The sequence below is a fragment of the Lytechinus pictus genome, chromosome 8 (genome assembly GCF_037042905.1).
Source record: "Lytechinus pictus isolate F3 Inbred chromosome 8, Lp3.0, whole genome shotgun sequence".
Classification (NCBI taxonomy): domain Eukaryota; kingdom Metazoa; phylum Echinodermata; class Echinoidea; order Temnopleuroida; family Toxopneustidae; genus Lytechinus; species Lytechinus pictus.
Genome location: NC_087252.1, coordinates 760986 through 781758, shown reverse-complemented (window position 1 = coordinate 781758; position 20773 = coordinate 760986). Strand labels below are relative to the sequence as shown.

Sequence of the window (20773 nt, the reverse complement as noted above, 5' to 3'; positions counted from 1 at the left end):
TACAAAATAAAGATCCTACTTGTGTAAATCAATGGAGAAAAGCTGTAACATTAAGGTTGTCATAAATGCCCCCCTCCCTCCCTCACCTCCTCCCTCTCACTGTACATTGGGACTGTTTCTGGCATTGAATTGAATTGACATATTTTGTCATATTTAGAAGTTCAGCAACTGGCGACGGCGGGCGTCAAGTGCATAAATCTTTTTTGTTACGATTTCTGGTTGACTGACAAAATAAAAGAGTAAGCTCTGTCAAAACCATGCTATTCAAAAGCCGATTTCATGATTTCAGTCTGCGAACAATGGCTTTGCATGCATCAGGTGCATAGGTCAATTTTATAAGGATTTGAAAAGGTATTTAAATTATTTTGCAAGGTCGATGTTTATTGTTATGAGTAGAATAGATGTTTACCAAAGTGCCTATTTTATGCCTGACATGCAATGCCTCCAGCACCACGTCTGATCACCTAGTGTAAACTGTTGTTGTTAATCAATACCTTATTCCTATTTGGAGACGAATTTTCTTTTTATTTCGGAAGTTATGGGAGTTGATCCTAGATACAGTTCATTTCAATAAAAGTTTACTCTTTGAAAATGGTCCTGGCAAATTGAAAAAAAAAATCTAAAATACAAGGATATTCTTGTTCATATATTTCCCTTGGGCTTCGTTCTATTTCTATTAGAGAACAGTGTGAGATACTGACAGTACATTTCGCTTGAGTGAGGACTTCCAACTTTTGACAAGCTCACAGAAATATGGCACAAAATCATTGTGATATGCAAAATATTACACATAATGATCGTGATTTTCTCACAATTTCTTTACATCGATCGTTAGTCCATGAAAACAAAACAGACTCAGTCCCATTATTATCATTTTTTTAATTGATACTTTTGAACCATTAGGGTTAATATTCTGTCACAATAATGTGGCGATAATTTTTTCTAATCTACCACAGCTGCACCAACTACACATAAAAATTACAGAGACAAAAAAATGACAAATAAATCAACATAACATGTATTTGTATACTGTGACACATTAATTTTATTCTCTTCTACACTGCTCTAGCATAAATCACAATTCCTGTCTAATTTGCACCACACATGCAAATTAAAAATATACCAAGATATTATTATAAAAGAAATTCCCCCTCCCTATTTGTAGTTTTAAGGAGTTCAATTAGGAATTTATAGTAAACAATGATGCGATATGGCAAAGAGTTTATAATGATCGGGTAACAGGTACCCGATAAATATAACTCAATAATTGAAGGGCTAACAAAACTTCAACCGAGGCTAAATTCAGAATAATAATAAGTGCGCCTCTGAACTGATAATATGATTTTCTTTAGAAGTATACTGAGCAATGATAAATACAAGAAAATGCATTGTATACATTTGAAGACCAACAGTAACATGGAGATTAGCCATATTTACTGGCTCAGGTAGAATATAGCAATATAATTATGAAAAATAAATGGTTATCACTTTGTAAACAAAAAAGCTCTCACCTCTGCCTCTAGAATTTATTTGACTGCCATTTTTTCAAATCGTTTGTTATTACCTAATCATGCATTTTGATTGTTGGTATAATGCCAAACCCCTTTCCTGTAATCATGTTTCTACACCAATACTTTCTGATATTATCGGACTACCAGCTTCAAAACAAAAGTCCCATTTCATAAAGACTTTTTATAATAACAAATGCACCATATCTATAACAAGTTTGCAATCAGCCAATCAGATCGAATGATTTCAGTAGCTTTAAACTGGTAATGGGTATTATTTTGTACATAACAATGTCTATGAAACAGGCCCACGCTTGGCATTACAACCTTGATAGAAGCCCCAAAGTAAAGCTTTTTCAGATCAACAAAGCTCGACCAATAGTCTTCACAAATATATTGTTCAGACATGGTGATACTTTCTGCACAACCTGTGCTCATAAACGCTTATTGCATCCTTCAAGTCTACACAATAGTCCAAAGTTGGGTAAAAATAAATCTCCTGAATTCATAAAGATTTTATGACGATTTCATTACAATATCATGATGTAGTGGGTTTGTTCATGCAACACATGACATATTCCTTTCGGTAATTTCTTTTAATACGCGTCATAACCTTTAAAACAAGTTTGGTTACCTCTTGACGCAACATTTTCGACAGTTTATTTTCGACTGTCATGATTGTCTTTGTAAACAAAATATGTAGCTGGGCTTTCTTGATGTGCCATTCCTGAGCGAGTGCCTACGTGAAAGTGGGTGAACTTCACAATAGATTTGCCTGGCAAAGACCATACTTTAATTGGATGCGTCAAATAGCGACAGCTTTTATCAACAATAGCTTGAGATAAAGGTCGATTCGAGTTTTAGTAGGAAAAACCCCAAACACCCCCATAAAAAGTGGGAAATAAGAGAATATGTGTTTTCTATTTGATGGAATAATTGCAAGCATGGAGGTAGAATGTTGCAAGTGTATCACTCTGTATACTTTTATAAACAGCGCTTTATAAACTATTGTCAAAAGCGCTTTATAAATGTCAATATCATGATCATCATTCTTACATAGGTAAGGGCTTTGGTAAAAAAATACAGTTCCCACACACGTATAACTGGAAAGAGGCACTAACGTATTGAACAGAATATCATATGTTCTCGAACTATACAGTCTTAGAAAGGGTTCCGTGACATTTACTCTGGCGACAATTGCTCCGGTGTTAATTCCATACACTTATTGAATGGCCAACTTCAACCCTGGATTTGAAACTACATGTACAAACTATCCTTACCCTAACATAAAAAACCTATTGCAACCCCAACCGTATATCTTATGCGAAAAAGGCCTGGAGCCACTGTCGCCGGAACGAATGCCCTGTCACGCTTCAAAAGGAATGGTCATGGATAACCAATTTAATAGGGAATAAATCAATCCACATTCAATTCATGGTTTAGATTATACCAGAATTTCAGTCAGGACTGACTATCTTTGGTTTGACACACAAAAGATTGCATATTTTAACCAATCCATCTTTGGAGTGGGCTTATTTAAGATCTGCATTCAAGCACCAACTTTATCTTTGATAGCTCAGCACCACAGAAAAACTCTTATTTCAATGTTCTTTGGGATATAATTCTATTGCATTTACCACACAAGGTATAATTTCAATGATAATAATCAAACAATACTTTGTTCTTTTATGACGCATTTTACACATAATATAATGTACTTCAGAGTAAACAAAATATATGTTAGTATATACCCAGGTAACAAGCCAACGTTGGCTCCACGTTGGAAACTTGAAAGTCGTTGGACGTTGGGAAAACTTGATGGATTAACGTTGAATCGACGTTGGAAACTAGTTTGATGGAAAGATGATGGACAATCAACAATGACACGACGTTGGCAACGTTGGAAACTTGTTAGTCGGAGAGTTGTTGGACAGTCGACAATGTCACAACGTTGGAAACACGTTTGATTGGATAGTTGTTGAACAGCCAGCAAAGGCACAACGTTGGCAACGTTGGAAACTAGTTCGCTGGAAAGTTGTTGAACAACCGACAATGGCACAACGTTGACAAAGTTGGAAACTAGTTTGTTGGAGATTTGTTGGACGGTCGACAATGGCACAACGTTGGAGACTAGTAAGTTGGAGAGTTGTTGGACAGTCGACAATGTCACAACGTTGGAGACACGTTTGATTGGATAGTTGTTGACAGCCAGCAAAGACACAACGTTGGCAACGTTGGAAACTAGTTCGCTGGAAAGTTGTTGAACAACCGACAATGGCACAACGTTGACAAAGTTGGAAACTAGTTTGTTGGAGATTTGTTGGACGGTCGACAATGGCACAACGTTGGAGACTAGTAAGTTGGAGAGTTGTTGGACAGTCGACAATGTCACAACGTTGGAGACACGTTTGATTGGATAGTTGTTGACAGCCAGCAAAGACACAACGTTGGCAACGTTGGAAACTAGTTCGCTGGAAAGTTGTTGAACAATCAACAATGACACGACGTTGGCAACGTTGGAAACTTGTTAGTTGGAGAGTTGTTGGACAGTCGACAATGGCACAACGATGGAAATTAGTAGGTTGGAGATTAGTTGGATAGTCAACGATGACACAAGGTTGGCAACGTTGGAAACTAGTTCGATGGAAAGTTGTTGAACAACCAACTATGGCACAACGTTGTCAAAGCTAGAAACTAGTTCGATGGAGATTTGTTGGATAGTCGACGATGGCACAACGTTGGAAACTGGTAGATTGGAGATTAGTTAGATAGTATACAATGACACAACGTTGATAAAGCTGGAAACTAGTTAGATGGAAAGTTGTTGAACAACTGACACTGGCACAACGTTGGAAACTGGTAGACTAATTGGAGATCAGTAGGATAGTCGACGATGACACAACGTTGGCAACGTTGGAAAGTTGTTGAACAACAGACAATGGCACAACATTGGAAACTAGTGTGTTGGATTGGATAGGTGTTGAACAGCCAACAAAGGCACAGCGTTGACTACGTCGGAAACTAGTTCGATGGAGAGTTGCTGAACAACCGACAAAGGAACAACGTTGGAAACTATTTTCTTGGAGATTTGTTGGACAGTCGACAATGGCACAACGTTGACAAAGTTGGAAACTAGTTTGATGGAGAGTTGTTGAACAACGGACAATGGCACAACGTGGACAGCGTAATTGGAATAGTTTATTGGACAGTTAACATTGACACAATGTTGGAAACTATAGTTTGTTGGATATTTGTTTGACAGTCAACATAATATCCTGGCATAATATACACAGTGTTGAGAACGTTAGAAACTGGTTCATTGGAGAATTGATAATTGATAAAGTTGGCGGAGTACAGCAAGTCTGCATATGCCGACTTAACCCAAGACAAGACAAGACTACTGGCATAATTTCCAATGGGGCCAAGGGGGGGGGGGGTCGATCAAGTAAGTTTGCTTGTCTATCCATGTCACCCTTGGTATCCCCCAGCAATAAGGGGAAAAGAAATCGAGAGAGAAGGAAAATAATGGGAAGGGAAAGAGGAACTAAAACTAAGTCTAAGGGGAAAACAAAAATAAAGATGGGGTAGAATAGAGAGGCTGCATGCACCTGGGGATGCAAATGTGTCGATTAATATAGAAAATAAAGAAGAAAAACAAGAAAAAAAATGTAGTTCAAGACCAGAATTTCCAGAAACGCCCTCGTCGATCCTTTGCAGCTGGCAAGGCCTTTCACAGTAAGTACGAGATATGTCATAGGCCTACCGTCACATAACTAGAAGAAATTGAAGAAGGAAATACAAGCATCAAATGTGCCTATTTAAAAATACCATACTATTCTGATGCGCAGAATTAGTCGCGACGTCGGACTCCTTCTGTCATGTCTGTGTAGTCTGCTTCCTTCAATTTTGAACTTGAAGAATCTGGCAGAATTTGGACTGGATAGTGGATATAGATAAGTAAATTCCAGAATATCTAGTGATCTGGAACAGTACTTATAAGCTGTATATTTAGGACCTACAATCTACAGTTGAATTTTCTTTGCACTTGCAGATAATCGGTAACTGCAACCATTGATCCCCTCCGAAAGATCCCGGAGTCAGCTTCTGTGTGCGTACAGTCCGACGCTAGTATATTCGTGTACTGTAAGTAGTAGTAAAGTAGTACTTAACACCAGTCACTGCACAGTATAACATACTAACTAACCTCGTAATTAGCTTGTGTGAGTGACTAATACTAACCTCGCAATACGTGTGAGTGGGAACGAGTATGCGATACCAATGGCAAGGCAACAGTCATTGGATGATTTTCAAAATTCAAGTACGTACAGTGTTGAAATCTGGTGTTGGTGTAACGGGTGTAACCCACTAACCTGGCAATACGTGCGAGTGTAACCCAGGGAGCTCCGGCCCGCTGCGCGGGCCGGAGCCCAGGGGCTTACCGTGTAATTCACCATACCCACGGTAGTAGCGTGAAGTATGGTCTAAATATTAAATAATTATCCGAATAAATAGTTAAAACAGAAATTAAGCACTTACCACGATTATATGGATGAAGGTCTAACGAGTGGCAGCTTCCTGACATCGAGGCACAGACTGGAACCTAAAAAAACGAAAAGTTCTGTCGCGGTAGCTCTCCTCTTTCAGAATTCAAAACAAAATGGCCGATTGAGACCTCGATGTCAGGAAGCTGCCAATCGTTAGACCTTCATCCATATAATCGTGGTAAGTGCTTAATTTCTGTTTTAACTATTTATCCGGATAATTATTTAGACCATACTTCACGCTACTACCGTGGGTATGGTGAATTACACGGTAAGCCCCTGGGCTCCGGCCCGCTGAGCGGGCCGGAGCTCCCTGGGTTAGTGTTGGTGTTGTGACAACACCGTACTTGAATCAGGCTGGTGTTAAGATTGACCTCGGAAAATATGGTGTATTTCCGGCAGTTTGTGTTGAAGGCTGGTGTTGATTGTCATCTGCTGAACCCAACACTGCACTGTGGCTGCATGGTGTTGATGATCTACAAGCAATTTCCCCATTCAGCAACACCGACGTACCCCAGGGATTGGGAGAATCGTGATTTAAAGTTCAGTGTTGGTGTTGATGAACTGTAGCTATTACGAACAGGGGGCGAACACGACGAACCATCTCCGTAAAATTATCTTTTACATTTAAGATGAGAGCAAATCATTAGAGTTTTAATACATTTCAATGAAAAATAATATTACGCTTGGTGTTGGAGCTCAGTTCAGCAGCCCTTTCACGCATCAACACCGTACTTGAAATCACCCAAATGACTTGCTACCTGGCATTCCTGCCTTATTTATTATACGCTGCCTTGAATTGACTTGGTCGGTCCTGCCTGGCCTAGCCTGGACCGAGTGTTTTCCAACTGCAGTCAAACCTGTAGTTGCTATGTGAGGCATGCTACACTTGACGCTGAAATATCATTTAATAGTTATGGCACGAGCGAGACTAGGCCATGGCCATGCATATTGAGATATCAGTTGACTTCTATCTTAATCAAAAAGAGGCACTCTTTAGTTACAGTAGGCAGTAGCTACGTTACTCTGAGTGAGGCCAAGTTACGCGACCTCCTTTTTTGATTTTGTAAATACTGAGAGACTGCAATTACACATGTGAGTTTTTGTGATGATTACTGACGTTGCAATTGGCATTGCATACCGAGTCATTAAACAATTGTAGACAGAAACAGAGATTGCAACTCGCAAGAAAATGTAATACATCTTAATTTTTATTACATATGCATATGTTTTTTTGGTATTAGTCTTGTTTGAGAAAAAGAGGATGTCAAAAAAGTTTGAATGCTACAAAGGCCTCAATAAATATCACACGTAATTATCTTGATTTCTCTTAATTATGTGAAGAGACTTGTAACAGAAAGAATGAAAAGAAATGAATAGCTGTAATAATAGTTGTAATGTTTTTTGATAGAATCATGAACAGATTACAGATGATGATGGCACAGTGTTGAAAACTGTTTGATGGAGATGGCGCATCGTTGGATTTGTTTAGAATTAGACCAACAAAGAATCAACGTTACAACAACATTTAACCGATATTAGACAAACATTGAATCAACGTTTACGCCAACGTTGGACTAACATTGGACTAAAGTTGAATCAACTTTCCATCAACATTGGACCAACATTATACCAACGTTGGATCAACGTCACCCAACGTTGGACCAACATTGGACCAACGCTGCCATACCTGCCTCATCTGGACAATGATTATGCACTCATGAATATTCATTACATCAGTAAATGACCAAAATTTTAGGTAATATTGCTATAATAATTAGAGTATTTATGTTTATTCAATATTTCCACCATGAAAAGTTTCAGAAAAGTATGTGGCTCCATTACCATATCATATATAATCAAAACATATTATTCTAAGTGAAATATTCAAGGTTAAGTGTGGAAAATGATATTAACTGTATTCTGCCAAGTATAGCAAAGTTGCTCTATATATAGGAGTCAATGACAGGTTACAGTGGATAGGTGTAGGATGATAGGAATAGGATATAGGATTAGGATGTAGGATTTTAGGATAGGATAAGACATATGATGATAAAGATTTGAGTGTAGAGTTGTAATGGTGGACTTCACCTTGAAACCAATTAATGTTTTGTTAATTACTGCCATACGTTGGAATAACGTTGGAGCAATGTTGGAGCAACGTTGTGACAACGTTGTAACAATGTTGGAGCAATGTTGCCAGACAACGTTGGAGCATTGTTGCTGGACAGCGTTGAACCAACGTTGTAAACATAGTTGGACTGACGATGTATGCAAGTGCACGTCCATCGCTGCTTCAACGTTGCCCATCAACGTTGCAGCAACGCTGTTATTGATGACTCAGCCGACATTATACCAACGTTGGAGCATTGATGGTGGACAACGTTGAACTGACGTTGGAAATGTTGTTGGTCTGACGATGTATGGACGTGCACTTCTATCGATGATACAACGTTGCTTACCAACGTTGTAGCAATGTTGTATTTGTCTATTTAGCCAACATTGGATCAACGTTGCCAGACAACGTTGAAACATTGTTGCTGGACAACGTTGAACTAACGTTGGAAATGTTGTTGGTCTGACGATGTATGCGCGTGCACTTCTATCGATGATGCAACGTTGGCCTGCCAACGTTGAGGCAACGTTGGGAAAAAAATTCCCAACGTTGATCCAACGTTGGTCCAACGCTGTATTGTTACCTGGGTAGTGTATATAAAGTAAGATTTAATAGCTTAGAAGAAAGAGGTAACATAAATTCTAACATTAGGCAATGATTTGGAAGATCCTTTATTTTTGCACCATGGTAAACGGCCTCAACTCTTTCTGTCCTTGCCTGGCTTCCTGAGACTTCGGATGGAGAGATCCCATATAAACCTTGAAAATCTCAAATGCTCTCTTATATTGAAAGAGAGAATACTTGTACAGCTTGGCATTGAAGAAGTAGGCAGCTATGTTCATTCTGTGGACAAGAGAAGAAAAAGAAATTGTACAACAATGTCACAAAACAGAACCAAGAGTAGGAACAGATTGTAAATGTTTGCAATGAAGAACCTAGTAAATGTGATAAATGCAAACGATTTGACTTAAGCACAGAGCTTATGGTTTATGTCGGGAACTGGCTGGTAGGCTTAGAACAATGCGGACCCACCCGAATCCTAGCTCCTTTTGGTCATGTAGGAATGCTACCGCCCTATAGTTTTCATGACCTGATTAAGACAAATTGATTGAGTTTATAAGGCAATGTATCTTGTAGTGTACGTTACAATTTGAATTGTGCTCGACTCTTCTATCATGCAAGTTTCCATAGAAATCAACCTACTAATGAATATTACCTGACGGAAGCAACATCGACATGCACTAGTCCATAAGCATCGATGAGTATGGACAAGGCCTCAACGAAAAATGGAAGGGCGTCCTCTCCAGTTGGGTCGAGGTCCATCAAAGACAACCCAATATTATTCAAGATGGCCGCTACTCGTGGCTTCCCCAGTCCTGCAGTGCGTTGAGTCTCAATTATGTCAAGGACATGGTATTGCAATGCTTCTGTTGCCCTTCCCTGGTTCTGGTATAACTCTCCAATCTGTAACATGAACATACAAGGGGATGTCCTATAACTACACATGTTAAAAAAGCGAATCTCACCGTCTCTTTTTTCGACCAAAATATTATATTATTTTCAACTTATCTTCATATCTCATGATTTAACTAATCAAGGCCATCAAAATTATGACCAATCAGTGAATCTCGGGAATTTGATACAGATTGTGATTGGTTATAACGCCAGACATGACATAATTTCCTTCAGCGAGAAATTGATCCACAATATGCTGCACTTGACCCAGGTGCGGTAAACGGATAGGATTACTTAATTCCTTTAATGCACTGAACGTGGCTTATAATTTTGTTATAGCTTGAATGGGAAATAATGATTGCGCTTTTTGGTGAAACGCAAAACAGAAATTCAGCAATGATAGAGAGAAATTATGTAAAGACATTACCAGTCCATTTAGAGTGGCAGTGTAGTGATGGTTGACTGGTAGAACCTGGTCGCATATCTCAATGGCTTTTAGGTAGAATCGGTGAGCCTCCAACGGTTGTGATGTCATACTATACGCTTGGCTAACAGAATTAAATGGGAAAAAGGAGATGGTTTGTTAACTAAAAAGCTTTGGGGGCAAAGATATAGAGATTGCCATTGACAGAAAGAGAAAGAGAGAGACAGAGAGAAAGATTGGAGGGGTGGTTAAGAGTGAAAATATTGAGAATAGAAGTTCCACATGGTATGATGCAAACAAAGATTCTTCGGCAAAGAAAAAATGGAAGCAAATCGTGAGAGATAAACCATTTCGATAATTTTTTCTTCTTCAAATAATCATTGAGGAGAATTTCAGAAACTGTACTATAGTATTGTAACAAAGTGACTGGTGTATAGACTATACATGCATGCCCCACCATATTTCCTACGTCATGTATATGATATGCTAGCTTTTACATGACGCTATCTATGCAAATTACCCATGACACCTGACCCCACGACACGATGATGTTATCCCTACACATTATTCAAATCAGCAGACTCTTCCTCTTTCATGAAATATGCAAATTACCAAGGACTCGTGGAACCCGCTCGACTCTTCGCAGTCCGTTTCACGAGTTTCAATCATATAACATCTTCTACTTGCCTCCTGTTTTACAGACTCATCTCAAGAGCTATCTTATCTTTGGTAACCAACCTCTAATTATTACGTGGGCTACATTTGGCGTAGTCAGCAGGATCGTGAACGGATTGCGAGTCTCTAAAACAAGGACGGCAATTTGCGAGGGAAGTAGGACACACGACCGTGTTCCAACATTGACAGTGTCACAGAGGTCTGGATCAGAACTGGCAGCGACTCTGGAGTCTCATTGATCAGAACTGGCATCTTCTGAGAAGGAATAGCATTTTTTGTAAACTGATCTAACAGAAGTATTTTGTTTTAGCTTAAGAATTCAGTTAATTGTTCGGGACTATCATTTGTATATAATTCTTCAAATTTTATCTTATATAATATATGTTTAGCTTGATCTACTGATAGGATTCTTACTATCTTGAATTTGATAAGTAATAGTAATCATTCGATTTGTTTGTACAGCGTTTTAGTGGGGTTTTTTTCCTTATAATATACCGAACCACAACTTCGCTTTCCCGCCATAACCTCATTTATCTATTGGATTTCACTTTAGTTTTTTTTAGTATTTTATTTCGTCCATTTAAATCAAAATCAAAATGGCCACCCGAGCAGAAGCTGAGCTGAGTTTCGACTCTCCTCTTAACCTGACCACCCAGCCCGAGATGCAACAATCATCCGGAACCGCTGTATCTCAAGTAAGAGGAGTTCCAATTTTCAATGGGAAAGACTCCAAGATTTCAATTGAAGACTGGGTGCGAGACATCGAGTACTTCTTCATTGCAAGTCGCACACCACCCTCGCTTCAATATTCGACGGTCGTTAGGAACCTGGGTGGGGAGGCTAGAAGGTTAGTACTCAACCAACCCCTGGAAGAGCAGACTGCATCAGATGCCTTCACAGAGTTAAAGGCGGAGTATGGGGATTCCTACACGGATGACCCATTCGCCGCCTTCTACGAGCGGGTGCAGAGAACTGGAGAGTCTGCACAGTCCTACGCAATAGGACTGCAGACGCTATTCCAGGGAATCGAGAGGGAATTCCCCACCGCCATTAGCGACATGCAGAGGGACTCAGTCCTCTGCACCCAATTCATGCGGGGCCTCAAAGATGAAGATCTACGCACCCGACTAGCTCCAATGAGGCCCCGGATGATGACGTATAGGAGTCTGCGGGAGGAGGTTAGACGAATCTCGCGGGAGCGTCATCCGAAGAATAGAAGGCCTGCGGCCGCCTACTCTCAACAGGTCTCGATCCAGGATGACAGTAACCAGGCGCGGCTAAATCAAATTAGCAAAAACACCGAGGATGTGCTGCGTCTGGTGTCGGATATAAGAGATCAACAGGGCAAGACAGATGAGAGGGTGGCTTCCCTGGAAAAGCGCATCAGCGCAATGGAAATTCAAGTGCCTGCAGCAGCCAACAGGCCGTCGGAATGCTATGAATGTGGGCAGAGAAGTCACTGGCGACGGAACTGTCCAAATCGGAGGCCGGCCCCATCCAGCAACGACAAAGTCGGGGGCCGAGGGGATGCGATCGCCCAAGCGAGCCGTTTAAACGGATACGGCCCGCACTAAAGGTGGAGGAACAGAGTGCGGGCAAGGAAATCCCATATAACACAAGCAACCCCCTAGACCATGTCCATGACCCTATTCCCATTGTTGGTCCCACAAATCTCGACACAGTAGTCATCAATGGTGTCCCCGTCCCAACGTTGGTTGATTCGGGATCACAGGTGACTACTGTGTCGTCTTCCTTCATCGCCTCTCATCCATCCCTCTGTAAAACAACCCCTATTTCTTCTCCTGTACAGATAAACGGAGCTGGTAGTCACCCTTTGTCCCATGAAGGAATTGTCCTCATCGAGGTTGAGTGTCTTGGCCAAACTTACCCTCGAGTGCCAGCCTTCATCGTTCCCCCAGGGAGCTACGGGCCTGGTATTGATGCTCTCATAGGAACAAATCTCATCAGGTTGGCTCAGCGGGACCAAGTTAAGCGACATGGCACACTCTATCTCCAAGAAGTTTCAAGACAGAGCAGAGTATGGTCTGCTGCATGCTCTGCAGTGGAAAGACATCGACCAGGAGATGACAGTGGAAAACTGGGAGACGCTATCCATCGAGGCCGAAACAAGCGTATAGAGCCAGGAGTTGAGGTGGAGGTGATGTGCCAAGTAGCAAGAACCTGCCCAAGCTGTACAGCCATGGTGGAACCTCTTAGACAGTCAACAAAAGGGACACGTCTGATGGTAGGCAGGACATTGGTGGATGTGTCACCAGGTGGGTTTGTCCCGATTCGGGTGTGGAATGTTTCGGATCGACCAGTCACAATTGGCAAGAATGTCTCTCTCGCTCAGCTGTTTCTGGTCTGTGCCATCGAGGAAAACCCAGCGAGACAAGTCTCAACCCCACCCGGAACCCCTTCTTTCATTGGCAACACTTCAGCATCAATTCCAGACTTAGATTTGACCAACTCACCCATCTCCGAGACAGAAAGGACGAGACTGGAAAATCTTCTCGCTCAATTCTCAGACGTGTTCTCTCAACATGACTTCGACTATGGATGTGCCACGGAGGTCGAACACGCTATCCCCCTTGTCGACAATGACCCATTTCGCCTTCCATATCGTCGGATACCGCCTACCCAGTTCCAAGAGGTGAGGGAACACATCCTAGAGATGGAACGAGCTGGGGTCATCAAGAAAAGCCACAGCCCGTATGCATCGCCAATCGTAGTGGTACACAAAAAGGACGGCTCCATTCGTCTTTGCGTGGACTATCGTCACCTCAATAGTAAGACAAGGAGAGATGCTTTCCCCATGCCACGAATCGACGAGGCGCTGGATGCCCTGGGGAATGCAAAATATTCCACCACCCTTGACCTTACAAGTGGATACTGGCAAGTACAGGTTGCCGAGGAGGATCGACCGAAGACTGCCTTCACAACACCGATGGGACTCTTTGAATGTGTCCGCATGCCTTTTGGTCTCCAGAATGCCCCTGCAACATTCCAGAGGTTGATGACGTCATGTCTAGGTGACCAGCAGTTTCATTCGCTGCTGATCTACCTGGATGATATTATCATCTTCTCCACCACATTTGAAGAGCACCTGGAACGACTGAAGTTAGTTCTTGGGCGACTCCATCAACAGGGTCTGAAACTCAAGCCAAGGAAATGTCACCTTCTCCAAACAAAGGTCAAGTACCTTGGTCATATCATCAGCCAGGAGGGTATTGAGACAGATCCCGAGAAGACTTCTTCTGTGAAAGACTGGCCGATCCCGAAGAACAGTCGAGACGTGCGGCGATTCCTAGGATTCACAGGATATTACCGGCGGTTTGTCCCTGGGTACGCAAAGGTAGCTAAGCCACTGTTCCAACTTACTGAAGGTGGTGGACGACGCAAGGGTGCCAGAAAACCCCTCCCTCCCTTCATCTGGACTGAGGAGTGCGAAGCTTCTTTTCAAACTCTTAAGTCCAAGCTAACTTCTTCCCCGGTCCTTGGGTTTCCCGACTTCGAGAAACCATTCCTTCTCGAGGTTGACGCATCTGGAGCAGGTCTTGGAGCGATCCTAAGTCAAGTCCAGGATGGGTTGAAGAGAGTTATCGCATTTGCAAGCAAGGCCTTAACCCAAGCCGAGGCTAGATACCCAGCACACAAGCTTGAGTTTCTTGGCCTAAAGTGGGCTGTAGTGGATAAGTTCCGTGAGTATCTCCTGGGCCGTCGATTTCATGTATTAACCGACAACAACCCACTTCTCTACGTAACCAGTTCAGCAAAACTAGATGCTACTGGGCAGCGGTGGGTGGCAGCCCTGGCTGATTTCGACTTCAGCGTTGAATACAGAAGTGGAAGACTCAACGCAGCAGCAGATGCACTCTCCAGGTTGCCGGAGGCCACAGAATCAATACGAGATGTTGAACAGACCAACTGCAATCTCGTAACAGTGTCAGCAATATTGCAATCTGGGTACCACCCACCTGGTTCTATTTATCCTACAAGCCTCCAGCTAGCTGCTGGACTTGCCAACTCAGACACCCCAATTCAGTCCGAACCGGGAACACCCTCCGTCGAGATGATCGATCCCCCTAGATACACTCGCTAGGCAACAAAGATCAGACCCCGATCTCTCCGAAATTTTCAGCTTTGTAGAAAGGGGTTCAAAGCCATCCAAACTGGAGTTTCAAGCGTGCTCTTCAGATGCTAAAATCATCCTCAGACAATTTCAGCGGCTGGAGCTAAGGTCTGGAGTGCTCCATCGCCGGTGCCAGGATCCAACTGGAGTAGAACGACATCAACTGTTGCTCCCACGATGCCATCATAAACTGGTCTTAGGCCACCTCCATGATGATGTTGGTCACCCCGGAGCAGACCGGACACTGGGAAATCTTCGGAAGCGTTTCTACTGGGCAAGGATGGCACAGAATGTGCAAAACTGGTGTATCACCTGTAGGCGCTGTTGCTTGAGGAAGACCCCAACTTCAAGTAATCGCCCTCCCCTCTCCAGTATCCATACTTCCGAGCCTCTGGAACTAGTGTGCATCGACTTCCTAAAATTGGACAGGTCTAGAGGAGGTTACGAAAATGTCTTGGTAATTACTGATCATTTCACCAGGTATACACAGGCCTATCCCACTAGAGATCAGCTTGCGACAACAGTAGCAAAGACATTATGGGAGAATTTCTTTGTACACTACGGATTTCCCCGCCGAATCCATGCTGATCAGGGAAGGAATTTTGAAAGCCGCCTCATTGCGGATCTCTGCAAAGTTGCTGGTATTCAAAAGAGCCGGACTACTGCGTACCATCCCCAAGGAAATGGAACAACAGAAAGGTTCAACCGGACACTGATTGACATGGTTGGGACGCTTGACCCTAGTGAGAAAACTAACTGGAAAGACCATCTTGGGCATCTTACCCATGCGTATAATGCTACAACACACGAGTCCACAGGCTATGCTCCCTTCTACTTAATGTTTGGTAGGCATCCTAACTTACCAGTGGATGTCATCTTTGGTTCCGTGGCCGATGAAGACATAAACCAAGGTTACGAAGATTTTGTTAATCAGTTCCGGGAAGGTCTCCGTACGGCCTACGAAACAGCAGCAAAGAAGTCAAGAGCCGCCAAGGAACATCAGAAGGCACAGTTCGACAAAAGGGCTAAGTTGTCTCCCCTTTTCCCAGGGGACCGTGTACTGGTGATGGACAAAAGTACAGGTGGACAAAAGTTGGCGGACAAATGGGAGGCAACACCTTACAATGTGATCAGTAAACATCCTGAGCTTCCTGTGTACATTGTCGAACAGCCTGACTCGAAGAGACAGAGGACTGTTCATCGAAATCTTCTGACGCCATGCATGTTTCTTCCACTTGAACCTGTCCTAAAATCTGAAGCAGAATCTGGCTCTGCTACATTAAAGCGAACCGAGACGCCCAGGGCTGACCTTCCCCACAACGAGGAAACAGAAGACCTGCTCCTTTTGGAACCTGAAACTGTCACGGATATACACCAACGAAGTGGCGACACCTACACTCCCCGGGAGGAAACACATCCCCATTACCCTGCAGAGGATCCACCCTCCATCCATGGCCCACATTACACTACTGAACCCTCCTCTCCTGCCATATCATCTGATGGAACATCAGTAGATGACCAATCCGCCATAGATGACCTTCCTTCTTCCTCCGACCTTCCTCCCGCAGTTGACCTTCCTCCCGCAGTTGAGTCGCCTCTTTCCCGCACTCCTTGTCCTGATAACCAAACGCTAGATGGAGATGGCCCCCGCCCCGAAGACGAAAACCGCGCTGATGACCCTGGAACTCAAACCAGAAGGAGTGGACGGACAAGGCGCCCTGTCGAACGGCTCCAGTATAATGCTCTTGGCCACCTTTTAAATCTATCTGTTTATCAAAGAAAGTTAGAGGCTGGGAAGAAGTTGTGGGCACGGTGGAAAAGCCCCGGTATGGCCTTAAAGAGGGCAAAGCTAGGAATGGCATAGTCTTACGGTCCTTATCATTCGTGATTTTATTTTTTTAATTCATTTCCCATTTATTCTGTAATTTGTTGACACGAATTGTTTGTTTTATTTTAATTTGTTTGTAATACATGCCGGGACGGCATTGTTTCGGAGGAGGGGAGAGTGTAACAAAGTGACTAGTGTATAGACTATACATGCATGCCCCACCATATTTCCTATGTCATGTATATGAGATGCTAGATTTTACATGACGCTATCTATGCAAATTACCCATGACACCTGACCCCACGACACGATGATGTTATCCCTACACATTATTCAAATCAGCAGACTCTTCCTCTTTCATGAAATATGCAAATTACCAAGGACTCGTGGAACCCGCTCGACTCTTCGCAGTCCGTTTCACGAGTTTCAATCATATAACATCTTCTACTTGCCTCCTGTTTTACAGACTCATCTCAAGAGCTATCTTATCTTTGGTAACCAACCTCTAATTATTACGTGGGCTACAGTATAAATATATTTTGTTAAATCTATGTACTATTTTATTATCCTTTATCAGGATATCAGACATGAAATAGGTTAAATAGATCTAGTGCTACTTTAAAAAAAATATCTAACCCTAGTCCAGTAAGAGCTTTGATCATCTGGAGGCGATGTTCAACTGTGTCAGGGTGGGACAACCGGTTGAGGGCGTCCTCGAAGTAGGAAGTGGCAGCGGTATAGTCGGCTAACTTCTGACATACGATACCCAACTCAAGCAAGTTCTGCAAACGGGGAAAATAAAGACAAGCTCCCATAAACCACTTTAAGATTATCCTTTAAGAGTTGAATTAACAGTATACAAATCAAACTGAACTTGATAAAAAGAAGAAACAGACTATAGAAAAGGCAATAGATTATATCAGTAAAATTAGTAAATTATATTGGAATTGTGGTCCTGGGGTATGGGTTTGCTTGTGGGATTTGGTGTAAAAATACCCCTGCAAATATCAGTAGCGATTTTTTAGAGAGACCCCCCAGATCTCCCTGCTGCATGACTACTGAACAAACTGGGGGGGGGGGGGTCATAAAACTTCAATAACCACCGAGAGTGGGTGTTAGCAAAGACATATTTGAACATAAATCTTCGGGTCGACTGAGAAAATATGAAAAAGTAAAAATCATTCATTCACGACAATACCTTCGGAAAGTCAATTTGATTAATTTTGACTTACATTTGTGTGAATGTTTAAAGTATTTGAAAAGGTAATGGAATTCATTATTTTGCATGTTTGAGTCTTACAAGATGTCTGTCATGTTAGGAAATATTTAAAAATCAAAAATGATTTTTGCCCTGACGCAAAACCCGCAGTATTGGCACTGTTTCTGTTGATTAAGTAAAATAGATCATTTTCTAATTCCAATCTTATAAAGGTTTTAATTTTTCAAAAAACATTGAACGTGAAGGCTGACTAATATTATAATAATTAAGGTGTTATTATATTACTTGCCCGGTAATGGCTTTCGACTTTCCATATACTTACACATAGACGACACGACATATGCTTCTTATACTCTTGCACCATGCACAAATCACAATCAGATAGTTATTTTTACGTTTTTGTACACTGCTTTCAGGGGCCACGGAACGGTTTTGGAAGTGGGGGGGGGGGGGAGGAGGTGGGGGCTGACCATGCAAACAATCATAATCAGTTGGTCATTTTTTACGTTCTTGTACCGACGGTTTTGGTAAAAGTGTGTGGGGGGGGGGCTGAAGCCCACTCAGCCCCCCCCCCCGTTTACCCTGTTTTAGAGGCCATAGGGTTAGAGGGGGATTGTATATAATTTTTGTTTAGAATATTGTAAGGATTAGGATAAGAATTCATTTAGTTTTGGAACAATTGTAGTCGGAATAAATGTCATGGAACCTTGACAGGACCTGGGGTCTGTTTAATAAAATCTACAAGACTAAATCACATTATATTTTGGCTAATTTTTTTTAAATATAAATTTTGATTCTGTTATTGTAAAAAGTCTGTGTCAAAACCGGAGGGGATCTTCCCTCTTCACCGAGGATCCAAGAGCCTTCTGTGTTACTTTGTTATAATCACGATGTTAAATTTATGGGAAGCCCAAAGTGCTGTTTTGATTGTATTTTTTGTATGACTGTGCTCTCTATTAATGCGTTAAAGGTGAACAAATATGTTATTATTCTCTGATAGCGCGGAGTCGAATTAAGTGATAAATAATTGAACCTGTGCTGTATTACACGTGTATATTCATAGTTAAATCACAACTTTAGGCCAGAGTTTGAATTAAACCCGAGTCCAGAGGATGGAAAGTTTAGCCCTTTAAATGCGGTCGGATAATATAGTCTGACGAGAAGAGAAGATGATCCAAAAGCGAGATTTGCGACCCAATGGTACCCTAATCCACTCTAAAAAAATATTGGGTAAAAGTGCTCCATGAGGGTAATTATTGTCCAATCAACATTGGGCATTTCGTTTGGGGCATTTTTATTTATCCAGTGTGATAAAAATTTTGCCCATTCTATCTTGTTTACCTTACTGGACAATATGCTTCCCGCATTTGGTATAATACTGTCCCAAATTGGTTGGACACATAATTTGGGCACATAATTACCCTCGCGCTGGTTAAAATTTTACCCAATATTCTTTACAGTGTGGGCGTTAACGAGGGGTTCAGAGAGCAATGATCTCCATGATATTTTAAGAAGTGGAAAGGTAAAAAGAAAAAAAAAACACATGGGGAGGAGGCAAAATGGGAATAAGCAGAGAGAATAATGTTAAACAATAAAGATCCGACTCGTGTAAATCAATGGAGAAAAGCTGTAACATTAAGGTTGTCATAAATGCCCCCCTCCCTCACCTCCTCCCTGTCACAGTACATTGGGACTGCTTCTGGCATTGAATTGAATTGACATATTTTGTCATATTTAGAAGTTCAGCAACTGGCGACGGCGGGCGTCAAGTGCATAAATCTTTTTTTTACGATTTCTGGTTGACTGACAAAATAAAAGAGTAAACTCTGTCAAGACCATGCTATTCAAAAGCCGATTTCATGATTTCAGTCTGCGAACAATGGCTTTGCATGCATCAGGTGCATAGGTCAATTTTATAAGGATTTGAAAAGGTATTTTAATTATTATGCAAGGTCGATGTTTATTTTTATGAGTAGAATAGATGTTTACCAAAGTGCCTATTTTATGCCTGACATGCAATGCCTCCAGCACCACGTCTGATCACCTAGTGTAAACTGTTGTTGTTAATCAATACCTAATTCCTATTTGGACACGAATTTTCTTTTTATTTCGGAAGTTATGGGAGTTGATCCTAGATACAGTTCATTTCAATAAAAGTTTACTCTTTGAAAAAGGTCCTGGCAAATTGAAAAAAATAAAATAAAATACAAGGATATTCTTGTGTTGTTTAAAGGTTTGCATGGTGGCATGTACAATCGCTGATGTGGTTTACGGTACACCATGTGGAGTGTTATAGAAACAGTGGATAGAAGAAGAGAAGAAGACGGACAGTCAAGCTGTCCGAAACGTCGAGTCTCTCTACTACTCATCATCTCTACTCGCCGACTCAAGCCAGCATCTCCTCATTAGCTCTACTACTCAAGCTGTTCTCAACTCATCAATCTTTCCTGGTTTACAGTCCTTTTCAGGACTACTTTCAAGAAAGAATACTCTACTCTCAAATCTCCACTTTCTCGCCTATCCATTTCTTCTCTTCTTCTATCCACTGTTTCTATAACACTCCACATGGTGTACCGTAAACCACATCAACGAACGATATTCTTGTTCATATATTTCCCTTGGGCTTCCTTCTATTTTTATTAGAGAACAGTGTGAGATACTGACAGTACATTTCGCTTGAGTGAGGACTTCCAACTTTTGACAAGCTCACATAAATATTGCACAAAATCATTGTGATATGCAAAATATTACACAAAATGATCGTTATTTTCTCACAATTTCTTTTCATCGATCGTTAGTCCATGAAAACAAAACAGACTCAGTCCCATTATCATTATTCTTTAATTGATACTTTTGAACTATTAGGGTTAATATT

At 41.7% G+C, this 20773-nt stretch overlaps 1 protein-coding gene across 1 annotated transcript; it reads right to left on the bottom strand.

Annotated features, from left to right (window-relative positions):
• Positions 1-7243: 7243 nt before the first annotated feature.
• LOC135154963 (kinesin light chain-like) lies at positions 7244-18262 on the bottom strand. The gene is made up of 5 exons (XM_064103211.1): positions 18221-18262; positions 17316-17461; positions 10048-10168; positions 9382-9629; positions 7244-9008 (listed from the first exon to the last, which is right to left on the bottom strand). The coding sequence occupies exons 1-5, from the start codon at positions 18260-18262 to the stop codon at positions 8837-8839; spliced, it is 729 nt and encodes a 242-aa protein (XP_063959281.1). The 3' UTR covers positions 7244-8836.
• Between the last annotated feature and the right edge of the window lie 2511 nt (positions 18263-20773).

What these genes read in the sequence shown, in the direction of transcription:
- LOC135154963 (XM_064103211.1), bottom strand. Translation starts at nt 18,262, where the DNA reads ATGGTGCAAGAGTATAAGAAGCATATGTCGTGTCGTCTATGT. An exon ending in ATATGTCGTGTCGTCTATGT is followed by an intron (nt 17,462 to 18,220) that starts GTAAGTATATGG and finishes CCCCGTTTGCAG; the next exon opens with AACTTGCTTGAGTTGGGTAT. An exon ending in CTGCCACTCTAAATGGACTG is followed by an intron (nt 9,630 to 10,047) that starts GTAATGTCTTTA and finishes TTCATGTTACAG; the next exon opens with ATTGGAGAGTTATACCAGAA.